This window comes from Chanodichthys erythropterus, chromosome 10 (assembly GCF_024489055.1).
Source record: "Chanodichthys erythropterus isolate Z2021 chromosome 10, ASM2448905v1, whole genome shotgun sequence".
In the NCBI taxonomy this organism is placed as follows: Eukaryota; Metazoa; Chordata; class Actinopteri; order Cypriniformes; family Xenocyprididae; genus Chanodichthys; species Chanodichthys erythropterus.
The window spans coordinates 39387163-39406276 of record NC_090230.1 but is presented as its reverse complement, the minus strand read 5'-3'; the positions used below and the strand labels follow the sequence as shown (position 1 = coordinate 39406276).

The 19114-nt window shown below is 42.1% G+C and overlaps 1 protein-coding gene across 1 annotated transcript; it reads left to right on the top strand.

Annotated features, from left to right (window-relative positions):
- Nucleotides 1–6754: 6754 nt before the first annotated feature.
- Nucleotides 6755–7744, top strand: LOC137029542 (olfactory receptor 1E16-like). Its single transcript, XM_067399153.1, has one exon. The coding sequence runs from the start codon at nt 6755–6757 to the stop codon at nt 7742–7744; it is 990 nt and encodes a 329-aa protein (XP_067255254.1).
- The last annotated feature ends 11370 nt before the right edge of the window (nt 7745–19114 follow it).

Genomic DNA, 19114 nt, shown 5'->3' with positions numbered 1-19114 from the left:
CTAGGGGACAGGTAGTAGGGTGATTGGAGAGGATGAGTTTTGAAACATCTGCCTCGGAGAGCATGGAGAAGGAGGAGAGGGTTTGTGCGTTTTCCGTTAAGATGTTATTGTCAGTGTGTGGTGTGGAGAATTGACCGCTGATGGTTGTTATTTTATGTGTGAAGAATGTGGCAAAGTCATCAGCTGTAAGAGCTGATGAGGGAGGGAGGGGAGGAGGACAAAGAAGAGAAGAAAAGGTTTTGAAAAGTGTGTGGGAATCAGTCGAATTGTTAATTTTAGTGTGGTAGTATGTGGTTTTAGCATTAGAGACATCAGTAGAGAAAGAAGAAAGGAGTGACTGATATAAGCTAAGGTCAGTAGGATCTTTAGATTTGCGCCACTTCCTCTCTGCAGCCCTGAGTCTCAACCGATGCTCACGGAGAGCATCAGAGAGCCAGGGGGCAGAGGGGGTGGTGCGGGCTGGTCTGGTTAAAAGGGGGCAGAAGTCATCTAAGCAAGATGTTAGAGTGGTGCAAAGAGTGTCAGTAGCATTGTTAGTGTCCAGTGATGAGAACTGGTTAGGGGGAGGAAGTGTGGATGAGACCAAAGAGGACAGTTGAGATGGTGACACTGTGACAGTTGTCAGGAAAACACTATAATGACTCGAATGGCGCATTTTTCCGCCTGTCGATGTCATCTCTGTGTATAAAGGAGGTGCCTGCCGCTTTTGCCTCGGAGAGCAGACGAGATGACAGAGGCAGCACGATCGACAAAATGTCGGTGACATAATGGGCAATATATCGCGTCACCAAAAATGATCGATGTCATGTCAATATATCGACTATCGCGACAGGCCTACAAGACGCTGCATCCCTTCGTCATACTTCCTGCATGCCTGTGAGTGACTTGCCTCAGTCTACCAGAAGCTAATGCTGCCTTGTGCCAACTTCTGTAGTTCGCTGTTACATGTCATGAGGTGACACAGTGCCAATCAAGATTGGATTAGTTGCACACATGCTTCAGATGACAGTCATGCAGAGATGTTCCCAAAACTGTTGTCATTTGATGCAGCACAGCCACCCCATTTTCCGCGTTCCTGACTATCGTTTTGCCTTAAATGAAACTATCAATTTAATTTTGTATTTAAATGACTCCAAATTCCTTGTTGAAGAGGTTCAGGATCAGTGTTTGTCTCGTCCAGTCCCTCCAGAAACACGGTTGGCCAGGCCAGTTAGTCAGCCTCTGTCTTCCTCCGCATACCCGTCCAGTGAACTCATCTGTTCCACGCTGGACCCACACTCCTCCGCTGGGTCCAGTAAGCGGAGGAGGAGGAAGAAAACAGCCCCAGCCTGTCACGAACCTGCCGCTCTAGCCCTCTATGAGCATGCTCCCGCCTCACACGAGCCGCCAAGTGATGCGGCCTGACTCATTGACCTTTGGACCGAGCCTCTCTCTCCAGTCTCCGCCGAGCAAGTTTCCCCAGTCGCCGAGCCAGCCGCTCCAGCTGCCGCCGAGCCAGCCACTACAGTCTCAGCCCCCTCCGAGCCAGCCGCTCCAGTCTCAGCCGCCGCCGAACCCACTTCAGCCTATGTTTTCACTCTGCTCCGCAGACACCTTGGACTCCTCACACTCCTGAGACTGGAGCTGCTGGCTCAGCGGCTGAGACTGGACAGCAGTTCCAGTCTCAGCCGCCGAGCCAGCAGCTCTATGCTCCACCGCCTACGAGCCCACTTCAGCCTATGTTTTCACTCTGCTCCGCAGATACCTTGGACTCCTCACACTCATCCTAAACCTCCCCAAGTATTTTTTGGGGCGGGGCCAAGTACCCAGGGGTGGGTAGGGCTCCGCCATGGCCGCCCGCTGCACCTGACCCACCGTGGCCGCCCGCGTCTCCTGACCCGCCGTGGCGGCCCACGTCTCCTGACCCGCCGAGGTGGTCCACGTCTCCTGACCCGCCTTGGCTCATGGACCCGCCCTGGAGACCTCCACTCCAACCCATGCCTCTCCCTGCACCGGCATGAGGTCTCCAGGGCGCCCACCCCCCCTCCCCGTTGTGACATCTACGGCATGAGGCCACGCCTACCGGAAGGGGGGGGGGGGGGTAATGTCACAGATCCCTTGTTCCTTGGACTCCATTTCCCATCATCCTCCTGTTTCCACACCTGCACTCACTTCCCTCGTCATCTCCCCATCATCACGGATCACCTGCACCTGGACTCTCTCATCAGCACTCCCTTTATATTGCACTCACTCCTTTCACTCCTCGTCCGTCTTATTATGTTAGGTTGTATGTTTGGTGCCTCCTGCCTTTGTTTACGATTGTTCGTATTGTGGAAATCCGTATCTGTCTCATCTCTTCACACCAGTACACCCGTCACACCTTTAAAATGTGCTTTAAAATCTTTTCAGTTCTACTGGATACATTCAGGCAGTGTTTTTTACTCCAGCTTGAAATCAGATAAACTAAAAGCCTGGAAATTCTGGAACAAAAATTTGCTAAAGACATAGAATGCAAAAAGTAAAAATAATTGTGCCTTGTGTTTATCAGTTATTTATCAGTATTTTATTACCCTTAAGTGTAGTTGTATGCAATGGTGTATTCATTGGATTTTAAAAAAATTATGAAAAAGACAAACTAAAGCAAAGATGAATTTGACTGATAATATAGACCCCTTAATTGCCTACGTCACTGTGACGTCACCGCTCTAGCTGGAAGCAAAACATAAAAAATAACTCATAGCAGGCACACTAAAAGTTTGAGGTTTTGACTTTAAAATGTCGTCTTGTTGTGTTTTTGGCTGCCAGAATAGAAGGAACAGGACTTTTGGTTCAAAACTAAAGTTTTACCAGATCCCGGTAGACATTCCTTCACAAAAATCAAAAAGATAATTGTGGTTGAATGCAATACGGCATACAGAGTGGATGGAGACGATCATAAATAATACTCGTGTATGCAGTGCACACTTCATATCAGGTAAAATAATTGATGCATATGTAATAGTGTGTTGGTTTTATCTAGTACGTATCAGCAAGTTTCTGTTTTATAGGTGAAAATCGTCAACTTTCAGCACACTAGATAGCTTAAATGTTAAACAAACATACAGCGATAGATGTGTGTGCCATCCTTTGAATGGTCTCTTAAAATAATCCACATAGCTAGCCATAATCATAGTTAGCCCAGCATTAGGTTACATTAGAAAATAAGCCTTGACAAAATTCCCTGAACCACCCGAAAGTAAAAAGTTAATTTACAAAAATAACTGTCACGGTCCCGCAGAGTCAGTGACTGTACATATTCGGACAGTTCTGAACCTTCTTCTGCATCTATGTTTAATAAATCCCTCCTAAAACATGCTAGCTTACACTTGTCAACATTGAGTCCAGCATCTCTTTTTGCCTCCAGCTAAGCCCCGCCCACCAGGAAACGTTGCAATGTTTACAAACTTTTAAGGGGTCTATAAGGTTTCTGTAGATATCGAGATATATTGATATCGTGAATTCTTTTGGCCACGATAACCATGGTGTGAAAAATCTGATATTGTGACAGCCCTAGTGTGTAGTTATCATTTACCCACAAGGTGGCACAAAAAGCTCACATTCATGGAATAAAGAAGATATTTGCTGTCTGCTGAGATACTTTGGTCTGGAGAATATATATGAATGTATAAATATATATATATATATATATATATATATATTATATATATAAATATATATACACACACACACACACACACGCACTGATCAGGCATAACATTATGACCACTTACAGGTGAAGTGAATAACAAAAATGCTTCCTGAAGCAGTGTTTTGAAATCGGCCATCACTATATAAGCAGGCCCGGATTAAGAACACATTGGGCCCTGGGGCTATAGCAACACCAAGGGCCCCCTTTCATATGATTGCCATGCCACAGTGTCTTGTACCACAAGAATTTTTTTTTTTATTGTTATTATTTTTATATTTTTACAAATTTCATTTTATCAAATCATTTTATATAAGCACAAGCACACTAATTATTCCATGCTATTTAACATATTTTAAAACATATTTAACATATAAAATATTTAACATATTTTAAAATTGTATTGCATATATTGCTGACACAATAATTCTTTCCTCTTATTAACACAAAATAAACTATTTTGAAGAAGGTGGGTAACCAAACAGTTGATGGTCCCCAGTGATTTCCACATTATATATATTTTTTTCCTACTATGGAAATTAATGGGGACCAGCAACTGTTTGGTTACCCACATTCTTCAAAATATTTTCTTTTGTGTTCAACAGAAGAAAGAAACTCATTCAGGTTTAAAACAACTTGAAAGTGAGTATGTGATGACAGGATTTTAATTTTTGGGGTGAACTATCCCTTTAAGGACAAGGGTCTGCATGATAACTATTAGGATGCTGTCACTTTAAGACCTGCATGCGTCCCATTTTCTCAACTCACTTCAGACATAACCAACTGTGTTTATGTAAACCTTTTGTGTATTTGACAGTATTGTGGCGCAATCAGACGCGAAAGATGAAGTCCAGTAGTCAGGTGCTGTTTGACAGGCTTAAGTGTGTGTGCACGCTTCGGGTGTATGGGGTCAGAAAAAGCGCAGCGCACGAATGACATGTTTAACTGGCAGGGCTTTAAAGCACATGCAAATAAAGAACTTTTGTGATTGCGAATAAGTGCAGTGTCCCGTGAGTAACTCTACCGCTGTGTTAACATGTGATGTGAATGTGTCGAGGTCGAGTTGTACGGATGGAGGCACCAGAACTGCAACTGATAGAATGTGCTTCAAAGGCAGATAGTGGAGACAAGTCACACGACATTGGTGTTCGTCAAAAAACTGTAGGAAAGTTAATTCTGGATTTTTACACGGGTGATGATGATGAGAGAAAAACACTGACATTCTGAATTCAAACGGCAATAAAATCAATCGACTCGTCCCTGTAAATGTTGAAAACACCTTACGTTTTCATGAGAAACAATTACCATCCATCCGAATAGGGCTTAACTCGTTATAAGAATAATAACTTGATGCAGCTGCTATCTCACCTTCTTCAACGTGTAAAGCATGATCGGCGACGGTGTCGGTGGGTGAAGATAATTGTAAGCTGCCGCTGCACGCGGAGTCTTCCACTGGCACGGATGTTTTATGTGAACCGAAGCAGTTTAGTTTTGGTATTTTTGCTATAAGATTAGCATCCCTTTTCTCGCTTTCAAGCTTATTTTTCCGTTTTTGCGCACCACTATCACTTTTTTTTAATCATTTTTTGAACACCAGCGAGGCTGAAAAAGCAAAAAAGGCCAATTTTCTAGTCTACATGCTATAGCATAACGCAAAGAGGCGTTTCCCGATGTCATGGCACGAATTGTAAAGTGATTTTGATTGGACGATGATTTATCAGTCAGGCACATTTTCCAATCATTTTTTCTTGTTATTTTATTAGACACAAATCAACCACCTATGACTTGTCAATCTCATTTCCTCCAGCCAATCACGGGCCCCCTCTACCCGCGGCCCACCTAGCCCTTATGTTAATCCGGCCCTGTATATAAGTCATTTTGCCGCACCAAAAATATTCTCTTCGCTTTCTAATATTAATATTGAACCACTGTACTCACATGAACTGATTTAGATGTGTTTTTAGTACCTTTATGGATCTTGAGAGAGGAAATGTCTTAATATATCTTAAAATAATCTAATCTATCTTAATTTGTGTTCCGAAGATTAACAAAGGTCTTACGGGTGTGGAACGGCATGAGGGTGACTAATAAATGACAGAATTTTCATTTTCGTGTGGGGCAAAAAGTTTTAGTCCCTGTCTATCAGGGCAGAAAAATTCAGCCAAACTTCATTCCATATTTATCTTCTGGCAAAACACAGTCCTCACTCCCCAAACCCCAAAGGTCAGCCCAGTTTCATGACACCAATGATTCAAAACATGATCCTTCATGACGTGTTGGACCCTACAGGCTTTAACACTGATTCTATGACTATAAAACAATGACACCACAAGCATCTGCACTGATAAGTGAGAAACGTATCACACTGAGCCAGGAATATTCTTAGCAGATGTCATATAATTTAACAGAGGAATAATCAAGGTAATCGTGTGATCAGCTGAAATAACAACAAAAATAACATTTCGATTTTTGCAAAGCCAAATAATTTCAAATCCATAACAATGGGTAATTAAAGGAAAATTCCATATTATGTATTTATATTATTAATATCACTTAATAAAATTATATGTATGAATTACGTTTGATCATTTAGATGACAAGTTTTCTGTAAGTTAGCCGTTTGTATTTGTCATCATTTAGAGCACAGAGTCAACATATCAGGTGCAAATTCATTTAATGTCTGATGTCTTGATGTCTAATCATAATGAATTTATTAACATACTCACTGTACAGCCAGCTGATTTATAATCCAAACTGCCATAAACATTCAACCTTAATACCTTTTTATTTAAAAAAAATAATAATTAAAGGAAAATTTTATATTATTCATTTACATTATGAATGTATGAATTAAATGTTTGACCATTCATATGAATTTATACAAATTTTCTGTAAGTAAGTATTTCATGAAAAATATATTTAATTTTTTTACATTTATATACATTTTTACTGCATTTTTAATGTTGAAAAGTATAATCTTTGAATAAGACAAATCTTTTTTATTTTTTTCTTTACACGTGTGAGTAGTCAGTAATGTCAGTGTGAAAGGTAGATACACTGGAAAAGTTAAAGTTCACTGTATGTTTCAGTATGTTACAGGAAAACAAAACCGCAGCTTCTGTAGTAACCAAGTTTTTCATCGTGGGCTTCCCTGGACTCCCTCCCAAATACTACAGCCTGATGGCAGTGCTTTTGTTCTGCATCTACATCACTGTAATCACCGGCAACTCTCTCATTGTGGTCCTGTTTGTGATTGAACGCAGCCTCCATAAGCCTATGTATATTATCATGCTGAGTATGTCCTTGTCTGATATTGGTTTTTGCACAGTTGCTCTGCCTAAAGTCATTTCTCGCTACTGGTTTAATGACGGTTATATTGCCTTCTACATTTGTTTGTTTCAAAGACAGCTGATTCACTATTTTGGGACCCTAAACTCTCTTATTATGATGATCATGGCTCTAGATCGGTACTTGGCGATCTGTCACCCACTAAGATACCCTGTTTTAATGACTAACCGCACTATGAGACTTCTAATAGGGTTTTCCTGGGTTACTGCAATGATTGCGCCAACCATCAACACAATGCAAACAGTGAAATTGCCATTCTGTGGGCCAAACATGATCGCTCATTGCTTCTGTGATGGTGTATCTATGAACCAGCTCGCCTGTGCTGATGCCACCCTCACAAATCTCATTGCCTACATTGTAGCAATGTTTGTGCTTCTCATACCATTCTCTTTCATCATCTTGTCCTATGCAAGTATCCTGGTGTCTGTGCTTCGAATAGCAAATGCACAGGGTCATATGAAAGCCTTTTCTACCTGTGCCACACAGCTGACTATCATTATCATCTATTATGTGCCTCGTTTCGTAGTACACTCCAGTTCTAGCATCCCGAACACTCAGATGAACAGCAGTCAGAAGATCGCCCTGGTCATGTTCTCCAGTCTGCTTCCACCACTAGTGAATCCCTTCATTTACTGCATCAGGATCAAAGAAATCAGACAGTTCCTTCTCAAATGGTGTGTCCAGAGAAACAGAATGAGTCTAAAGGTCAATAGGTTAACTATTTCTAAATGAGATTATCTGTCTGTCCCTGTTCTGATGTATCCAATTACATGCTGTATATATGCATTTACAATATATATATATATATATATATATATATATATATATATATATATATATATACACACACACCACATACACATATTATAGCCTATATATTATCCAGTTGTTAATTTAAAAAAAAAATAAATACATGGAATATTTGTAGTGTTATTTGTCACACTGCAGGCACATTTATCAACTGTAATATATTTAAATTATAAATAAATCATAAATTTCCTACCAGACATGCATACAATATGAGTGCAGTTTTTTGTTTTGTTTTGTTTTAATTCATATTATTTAATTAGATTATTATTAATAATATGTTCTATTATTTTATTTATGCATCTAATGTCTTGGTTATGAATGTTTTTACCTGTTTTCATTATTATTTCTCATAAATTAAAACTACATTCCAGGTAAAATTATGCGATCATTTACTCACTTTTAAGTCAAAAATCACATTATCAAACTGGTAGATGTCAAAGAAAGTCACACTTAATTACTAATTAATAATTGATGCACATGACAGTGTCCTGCTGAGTGAAGAAAATAGTTGATTCTTACTGCATGCAGTTTGAGAAACGTGTGCTGGCTGTTGCATCGAAGGCCATGCTGTGTGTGCTTGTGAGGTTTCTATGGTTAATACCAAAATACTATAGTTTCAAGTGTTTCATATGAGATAATCAGTAGTGTCTCACTACCGGACGCTTGGAGGCTCAAAAAGCGGAATCCAGTCGGATTCATCAACCATATATTTGTCTTATTTTAGATATTTGCTTTAAAATATAGTGCATAATATTAATAATAGTAAACTAAAATAAATAAAATTCAATTCAAGAAAAGTTTCTTGTGATTTGATGGGAGTTACGGTGTTTAGTGGCACAAAAAGCTCACATTCATGGTGTAAAGCTAGCTATAGTTTTATATATAAAGTGGCCATTGAGTCAAGTCAAGCCAACACTGAATGAATGTTTAGCTGACAAATGCGCTAAAGTTGTAATATTAGCTGCAGAGGCGCACAGACACTAAGTGGGGGCCCCAGGCAAAATTCATAAATAAGGCCCTTCTAAAAGATTTTATAGTTAAAATATCTTTGTTACTTAGTGACGTAATTATACAACATATAACACAGTCAAAACACATAACATAACAAATTGTATTTAATTTACAAAATTCGTCAACAAATCTTACTAATTAAGTAATGTGAACTAAATAAATGTATTGATATTTATTTATATTAATGTGAGCTGGATAAACTAGGCAGAGCTTAATCCTTAGCTCAATGCTAAGGATTTTTTTCTACTGGCTCGGTCGGGCCAGTGGTTCAAATTTTTTTCCTGGCCCCACAACAAAAAAAATAATAAAAGTAAAAGACAAGAAAATGGGCCTATAAAATAAGCATATTTATTGTTTCTGTTGTCTTTTTTTACATTTAACCTAAATAAATAGGGTTATGAGACCAAAAGCTACTAGATTAATTTATATTATAAATATTGTTAGACATATAAACAATAAGTAATAAAAGAGTAACAAATAATCAAATTACGAGTAATAGCACAAATAAATACAACAGAACAAACATATAAATTAAATAAATGGTGCTTTTCAAGTTTTTCATGTAGGTTTAAACAGGAGATATTGAAATATATTATAACATGAGATATTTATATACAGAAATTGTAATCTAATTTATAACTATAGAATTATAGAATAGATTAAGATTTATTAAAGTTAATCGGTCAAGAGCAGTTACAGACGCATAGAAATGTTTTAATGTTGAAAATATAAAACGTTAAATAGTCTACTGTTATTTGAAATTATTAAAAAAAAAATTAAGACACTTCAAATGTGAAATTAAACCTGCCAGTAGGTGGCAGCGAATCACTGTTAATGAGTGAATCATTGAGATTCAACCGATTCATTCAAAAAGCTGAATCATTCAGGAAGTGTTGCTCAAAGACACAAAACAATTCTGTGGACTTTGGAACTATTTTCGTTGGTGAAATAGAGCGAAACAAGCGATTTGGTGTCTAAAATGTAAGTCACTTGATATTAAGTTCTTGTTCATTAAATTGTACGCTGAATAAAATCAATCACTTTTGTAATCATGATAATATTTGGAGAAAAACGGCGCTCTTTGTTTAATCTTCATGCTTCTTCATGCTTTCTTTTTCGCTTTTGCCTGCCAGACGTATATGTCCTCTTCATGTTTAATTAATTGAATTAGGCATTTTAATGTAAGTAAGCGCTGCGCCAGTTTGAATGCGGTGGCAAAAGCATAAACAGCGTAACGAGAGAGGGGTCCCGATACAGAGATGTCGCTGCGTCACTGCGTGTTATAATACTGATATTAACATTTCATATCATAACAAAATCTTCAACCGGACCGAACGAGAGTCTCGAGGCCTGCCGCTGCACTGAGTGAGTGACAGGAGGCGTGTCCGTGTTCAGCTGTGGTGTGCGTGAACTCGCTGTTGGAGAGAAGAGAGAGAAAGCGCTGCCGGTGTATGGATGCCTGTATGCAGTAACTTATATGTATATATTTTATATTCAAACTGAAAACATGATGTGATTTAACACTCAAGTCATTCAAGTCATCGTGTCTCAAGTCAAGTCCCAGGTCTTTAACTTCCAAGTCCGAGTCAAGTCTCAAGTATTTTATCTTTTGTCAAGTCAAGTCATAAAAATAGCGACTCGAGTCGACTCGAGTCCAAGTCACCAAGTCACAAGTCCCCATGTCAGGCAGAAGGCCAATAGTAATCACGTTGGACGCAGCTGCCATCAGACCCAACAGTCTCTGAAACTGTTTTACAGTGAGAGTGGTTCGAAGGGAGCCTCAGCTAACCCTTGTAATACCACAGCCAGGTCCCAGGCCGGCCTCAACCTCAGTGTGCCACGGTGGAAGCAAGTAACGAGGGGGTCTCGACCCACCGAGAAGCCACCCTCAAGAGAAGCATGAAAGGCAGAGATAGCCGCGACATAAACATTCAAGGTTGAAGGCGATAGGCCCTCCGAGAATTTTTCTTGGAGAAATCTTAGCACAAAGCTGATAGGAGGGTGGACAGGGTCCATATTATTCTGTCTGCACCAAGCAGAAAATAAATTCCATTTATAGGAATAAAGCTTCCTCGTGGCGGGAGCTCTGGAGTTAAGGATGGTCTCCACAACCTCAGTTGGAAGACCAGCATCTATGAGCCTGGCCCCCTCAGAGGCCAGGCCCATAGCTTCCACAGTTCTGGGCGGGGATGTATTATCGAGCCACCCGCTTGCGACAGGAGGTCCTGTCTAAGGGGAAGCTCCATTGGTGAGCCGTCTAGTAAGGACACTAGGTCCGAGAACCATATTCTGGTTGGCCAGAAGGGGGCTACCAGTATTAGGCTGACCCCTTCCTGGCGTACTGTCTCCAGAACTCCCGGGAGCAAGGCGATCGGGGGAAATGCATACAGACGTAGCCTCGGCCACGTCTGTACCATGGCATCCAGACCCAGAGGTGCTGAATGTGTTAGGGAGTACCAGAGTGGTCACTGGATTGACTCTCCCGAAGCAAATATGTCGACTTCCGCTCGACCAAAATTTTTCCATAGGAGACCCTGTTGTTTTTGAGCACTTGATTCGACGTTCTGGAGCGGCGCACCGGCAGAAAACAGATCAATCAAGTCATGACCGGCTCTCCTCGGAGGGTCGGTGGAGACCGCTGCGCCCTGACGCACACTGGGTGGCAGGGTTAGCATAACGGCCCCCTGAGGGCGCCAAAGGGGGACGGGTGTCAGATATTCTAACACAGGACCCCCTCCGGAGGGGGCTGCCCTAATGGATCCTGGCCCACAGTTGTCAGGACCTCTTTGAAGCCTTCTTGGTGATAATAACAGTCCGCAGATCTGTCTTACTTCACAAAGACTTCAGCTGTGTCACCTGTCCCGGTCCCCAAGCTTTCTGCGGGGGAGCAAGGGTGGTGATACCCTTTTCCTTTAAATTCCTCAGAATTTAATGTATTCAGTATTTCATTTAATCTTTAAATTAAATGCAGCCCAAAACAGTCAAAAATGACAGGCTGTATATATTAGAATACAAAGAGAATTATAGCTCGTAATAGTTTGCAAGGTATTATAGGGAAAGAGAGAAAGGGAAACTCCCGTCTGCTCAGTTCACTCCAGATATATATAAACACGTTATATACAATATATGCTACGTGCGCGCAATCTATGCGCAGCCTCGGCAAAGATCCGAGCGAGCCGTATATTTTTGTTGCACACTTAATCTACGCGCTGGCTCGGCAAATGCGAGATTCAAGCTATATATTCCTTTTTGCAGGCTTAATCCATGCGCTGCCTCAGCAAACACGAGATCTAAGCCTCATGTTAGACTTTTATTCCCTCGAGAATAAAGCCAACAGGAGTGGAGATAAAAACTCTCACTAGTGCATTTCTTTCTTTACACTCCGGGACATTTTTATGAATGATCCGTCAGCTGCTATGTTTTTGAACTGACGTGCATGCTCCACTCCTTAACACGATGTGTGTGAGGTGGCGAGTCCTCAGATCGATATCACAATATCCACCTCCTCAGAGCTGGGCATGTGAAATACCGGTGCCTCAACCCGGGGAAGAAACCGCAGAGCATGCTTCCACCAGGGAGACGGCACTGAACCTGGCAGGTAAGGGCAGCGCCCGTCTCTAACCCCTCTGTAAGGTCCATTTGTGAACCCCACGAATGGCTTCTTTTTTGCGATCCGCTGGGAACACTGGAACACAGTATTCTGTATTTATTTATTTTTTTTACAGTGCACACAGACAGCTCCCTCGAGAGCTGCCCAGGCTTACTCAACTCCCATTCAACTGCTGTTTCTCGCCATAATACATGTCTTTATATATATATATATATATATATATATATATGGATTGGTATGAGATACTCTTGTCCTCAGACAAAGATATCGTGACTTGTTTATATGAAATAAGACAAACAACACCAAATAAGACACACGATAACATAGAGTGCTTGCTGAAGACACAGAAGCTAGCGTGCTCTGCATCCGAGTGTGCTTTATAGTTTCCTGCTCTGTGACGTCACCCGTCTCTGACGTCTCGCTATGCAATTGGTTAGATACATGAGTGCTTCAGTGACGACATCACGCAGAAGGTTCCCAATGCATTGTCACGCAGCGTCGATAGTTCCCACGAAAGGGAACAGGCCCACAACATTAAAGATCCAGCAGTATATTTAAGTTCCAGTCAACTGAACATGCTGGAGATTGTTTCTAGATGAGAGCAGAGGATTTTTCTTGAACCCCTCCCGAACAACTTGTGGGGATGTAGGTGATGTTTGATCATTTTTTTAGGCTTTCTGAGACTCAAGACTCAACTAATCTCTGCAATTCTCCAGCTGTGATCCTTGGAGAGTCTTTGGCCACTCAAACTTTCCTCCTCACTTCACATTAGGACAATTTAGACACATGTCCTCTTCCAAGCAGATTTGTAACATCTTTAGTTGATTGAACTTCTTAATTATTGCCATGATAGCGGAAATGGGGATTGTCAATGCTTTAGCTATTTTCTTACAGCCACTCTATTTTGTGAAGCTCAACCATCTTTTTCTGCACATCAGAACTATATTCTTTGGTTTTACACATTGTGAGGAATGATTACAGGAATTTGGCCTTTGTGTTTCCTCATGCTTATACTCCAGTTGCACAGGAAATCATGGCTGGACAATTTCATGCTCCTAGTCACCCACGTGTGCTAAAAAATGTAAATATGAAGGTCAGAATTTTTTGAATGAAAGATCAAAAGGATAAACCATGCAGATTTATTTTCACAGCCACCTTTGCTCATATTTACTAAGGGTGCCAATAATTGTGGAGGGCACTGTATATACACTCACCGGCCACTTTATTAGGCAAGGCAAGGCAATTTTATTTGTATAGCACATTTCATACACAATGGTAATTCAAAGTGCTTTACATAAAGAAGAAGAATAAAAATAGAACATAAGGAATAGAAATAACAGTTAAAACAGAGAAATTTTGCTATCTGGATGGATGAGCTAGGAAGTCTTAGGGAGTTTTGTTGTTGTTGTTGTTGTTGTTGTTGTTGTTGTTGTTGTTGTTGTCCGTCATAGTGGATCTAAACGGATCTATCCATCAGAGCAGATCTGAATGGATCTTCCTCACACGACCTGTTAAGGCACTTCAAACTGATAAACAAAGTTTCAATCTCCCCTTTTGCCAAGACACCTCAAACTGCACCACACAGCCCTAATCCCCCTTCCGGAGATATTTTATCTATGCAACGCAGTTCAAATTTCCCCTTTGGAAAGTGTCCTGACTGTAATCCAGAGATATCTTAACCATGCACTACAGCTCAAATTTCCCCATGGTTTGTCCCCTTATCCAAATTTACCAAATTTTAACCTGATCACAAATGCTTTCTTCCTAATTCTCCCAGCTCTTTCAACCAGACAGCAATATTTAAAATGCATTAAAAGTCAGAATAACAAGATGATACATAAAAGATATGAAATACATTAAAAATGAAATAAAAACAGAAAAAGGAATTAACACTCTGGGGTCGGCAGTCACGGCGGCGTGATCACAGCATTTTTTTTCTAACCAGTGTGAAAGAGACTCAAAATATGTCAATGTTGCACATACAATTAACAGTTATACACCATTTTAATCTGTGGAATATTTTCTTTTATTTGTGTACACTCAGAGTAAAAACACAATGTTGTGCTTTTTGTAAAATAAAGAAAACAAACATGATGCGTGATCTCTCCTCTCCCTCTGAACGAAGTCCAATCTGATAGTTCTCAGAAAATGAACTGTAACTTAGTGAATACTAATCACAAAAAAATTAGACTTGTGTCTAAAAAAACGTTGAAATGTCAGGTTTTAAATCGTGTAAGTCAAATCGAAAACAAACCTTCTGTGTTTATGTAATCTGTATGAAAAGAGAGCCATGTCAGAAATCCGTGATTCAGCTCATTATCCGCTAATGCGGCCACGCCCACGGAGCCAGCGCTATTCAGACGCAAATTCAGTCAATACATGCATACATCGTCTCAATCGCGTGTTTATTGTCTTGAAAAGTGTTTTGAATAGCCATAGTTAGCGATCTCTAGTTAGCGTTCAGTTATTTCCTGGATTGCCTATTCTTCTTCAGTGCTCAAGCATTTGTGGACAAAAGGGGCAGAGCGCCCTCCGGCTTCAAGTATGAACTGTAAACACAGTATCCAGCACTCATTGTAATGACAACAAATCCTGAATATTACTCCTCTGTATAGAAAATTGACAAACATATGAGAATCCATCAATATTTCTCCAAATGTGCATGCTTTTAAGCTAAAAGCCTATATGAAATGCCATAGAGGTAACATAATTGTTCAGACACTTTGCAACACAGAAATACATTATATTTTAAAGAATATAATAGAATACCATTTTTTTTTTTTTTTTGATATACACCATGAGCTTGAGAAATGATCAATGTCTCACGGGTTTTTTCACAGCCTACCTGACTGAAAGGCCTCATTATTTATGCAGCTCATTAGAGCTCTTTATGCAATTCTTTTGTCTTCTCAGGTGAGAATCACCCATTATACATGAGGATTCACGCCTCAATGCATACTGTTTCTTGACCAAAGATGTTTTAGAAAATTTAAATCTCTCTATTGTTTTATATGAACAAGCAGGCAGCATAATTTTTACCTCATTTTGAAGCAAAAACTCTAGTCTATAACCTCAAATACCCAAAAGTCTTGTGAACAAATATTTAATATATATTTTTTGGCCTTATTTCAGTGACTTAATTTTTTTGTTTTTTTCAGTATCCACGCATAAACGTTACTCCTTCAAAAACACAAACCTGTACATACATGTTCCTCACATATTATTGTAGCCTAGTTTGTGCTGAATACAGTGTAATGACACTTTTTCCATTAATATGTTTATGAACAACTGAAAAAAGCACAAATGTCAGGGCATGTCAAAACTTCTCCAGGGTCCCAAAAATCCTCAGACCCCTGAGGCTTAAAAGAATAAAAAGTTAATACATATAAAATAAAATGCAAACAGTTCGGACATAGCACAGTGCTCAATCAGCAAATGCATAGGTAAAAAGATGTGTTTTGAGTCTGGATTTGAATGTGTCTACTGTTGGAGCACACCTGATCTCTTATGGAAACTGGTTCCAGCTGCGGCTGGCGTAACAGCTAAAAGCAGACTCTCCATCAGAAGATGAGTGCACTGTGGTCATGGTCAACAAGAATACTCAGGTTCTAAGGTGCTCAAAGTGTGCCAAGAAAATATCCCCCACACCATTACATTGGAGACTCATCAGACCAGACAACATTTTTCCAATCTTCTATTGTAGAATTTTTGTGAACCCGTGTGAATTGTAGCCTCAGTTCCCATTCAGTCGGTCACGTTTTCGCTTCAGAGCCGAGCATTCACAAATGCTGTCTTTTGAAAAGAGTGTTTCTAAAATGTAAACGAGCAGCTCTTTGGGAGAACCTCACCAGATTCCTGTGTTGGTGTACGGCACAGCAGCAGGGTAGATTTTCTTTCTCTTTTTTTGTCTAGTTGAGCAAACAATAGCTGTTCTCACAGCTGGTACTGTGCGCTGTTGAGAGCACTATATAGCCATGGAATCCTGTGCCTCTGCCTCCTCAGAGGGTTGCCTCAGATGGGGGTGCGGGTGACCTGAGGATTACGGTGAGTGTGCTTCCTTTGGGGAACCAACCCCCTAGGAACCCTCATCCCTACTGCGCTCTGCAACCAGCAGAGCTACTGTGGGAACACGCTGGACCATCTCAAAGATGTGTACCAGCCGTATCCGACAACAGGATGTCTATCGCTGCATCAAAGAGTGAGCCAGACTTCTCTGGGGATGATGATTCGGCGGGGCTGCCTCTTTCAGGAATGGTAGCAGTGCCCGAGTCAGACCCAGAGATGATGGCTATGCTTTACCGGACCGCCAACAGGGTAGGGCTTGTGTGGAACCCTCCACTGTGTCCCGAGCCCTCGAGGTTGGATGACTGGTTTCTCAAGGTCGCGCGCGTTGGTTCTCAGCAACCCACCCTGGTTCTTTTCTTCCCAGAGGTGCATGACGAGCTCACTAGGTCGTGGAAGGTACCTTTTATTGCCAGAAACTGACCCAGTGGCTTCACCTCCCTCACCACCCTTGATGGCAAGGCAGTCAAGGGTTACACGCAGGTTCCTCCTGTGGAGTGGGCCATCCACTTCAGTGAAAGCAGTTGTTGCCTATGTCTTGCGAGTGGAGATTGCAGTCCTACTGGCGAAGGACGAGATAGAGCCAGACCCTCCAGCCTTTATGAGGTCGGGCTTTTACAGCTCCTACTTTATTTTTCCCAAGAAAAGCGATGGGCCAATCTTGGACCTGCGAGTGTTGAATCGGAACCTTCACAGGCTATTTTTCAAAATGCTCACACAGCTTTGCGTTTGAGGGTCGAGCATTTCAGTACAAGGTCCTTCCCTTCAGGCTGTCCACAACTATCTTGACGACTGGCTAATAATGGCTCAGACTCAGGATCAGTTATGCGAACACAGGGACCTGGTGCTCAGGCAGTCACCTCAGGCAGTTGGGTCTTCAGGTCAAATGGGAAAAGAGCAAACTCTCCCCAATGCAGAGGATCTCTTTTCTCAGTAAGGAATTGGATTCGGTCGAATGGACAGCTCGTCTCACAGAAGAACATGCTAAGTCGGTGTTGAACTGCTTGAATACATTCAAGGGTAGGACGGCGGTCCCATTGAAATTTTTTCAGAGGCTATGGGAACCGCAGCGGCAATAACTCTGCTCAGTTCGCTTCATACAAGACTGCTTCAGCACTGGCTTCACGGCCGAGTCCCAAGATGGGCACAGCAATGTGCCACTCACTCAAGTGGCAATCACTCCACCGTGCTGCCAAGCCTTCAGCCCGTGGTCGGTCCCCTTGTTTCTTCGGGCAGGAGTCCCCCTAGAACAGGTGTGCAGGTATGCTGTGGTGTTCACAGGTGCCTCTGCCACCAGCTGAGGTGCCACATACAAGGGGCATGCAGTGTCAAGGTTTTGTATGGGCCCCCAACTGCATTAACACATCAACTGCCTCGAGTTGCTAGCAGTATATCTTGCACTGAGCCACCTTAAGAGGCCGTTACAGGGCAAAGATGTACAGGTTTCGTATGGACAACACTGCGACCATTGCATACATTAACCGGCAAGGTGGTCTACACTCCTGTCACATGTCGCTACTCGCCCACCATCTCCTCCTCTGGAGTCAGAAGCACCTGAGGTTGCTTCGCACCATTCGTTATCCCGTGTGCTCTACCATGTGGCAATCAAGCTTTCATGAGCTGCACTCCTGGGAGAGTGGCGCCACCACCCACAGACAGTCCAGCTGATTTGGAGAGAGTTCGGGGAGGCTCAGGTAGACCTGTTTGCACTGCCAGCTGTTTTACTCCCTGTCCGAGGGAACACTCAGCATGGATGCACTGGCACATAGCTACACAAATATGCATTTTCCCAGTGAGCCTACAAGGTCAGGGAGGACGAGGAGCAGGTCTTGCGCCCTATTGGCCCAACCGGACCTGGTTCACAGAGCTCATGCTCCTTGTGACAGCCCATCCCTGGCGCATCCCTCTGAAGAAGGACCTTCTTTCTCAGGGACAGGGCACCCTTTGGCACCTGCGTCCAGACCTCTGGAAACTCCATGTCTGGTCCCTGGACGGGACGCGGAGGTTCTAGGTGACTTACCCCCTGAGGTAATTAACACCATCTCTTTGGCTTCAGCACCGTCTAGGAGACGCGCTTATGCCTTGAAGTGGAACCGGTTCGTCTAATGGTGTTCTTCTTACTAAGAGGACACCCGAAGATGTTCGATCAGTGCCGTGCTTTCATTCCTGAATCATGGGTTGGAGCAAACGCTGTCTCCCTCCGTCAACCCTCAAAGTGCATGCTGCTGCAATATCTGAATATCACGACCACATAAATGGAAAGTCAGTTGGGAAGCACAGGCGTACCTGAGCCTCTCCGAACTCTCTCCAGATCAGCTGGACCACCTGGGGGTGGAGTCGCCACTCTCCTGGCAGCCCAGCTCGTGAAAGCTCGTCGGCCACACGGTTGAGCACACCGGAACATGAATGGCGATCTCAGATGCTTCCGACTCCAAAGGAGGAGATGGTGGGCAAGTTGCGATATGCGACGGGAGCATAGACCACCTTGACGGTTGATGTACGCAACGGTCGCAGTGTTGTCCGTACGGACCAGTTCATGCTTGCCCCGTAGCGGCCCTTTGAGGCAGCTCAGAGCAAGACGTACTGCCAGCAACTAGAGGCAATTGATG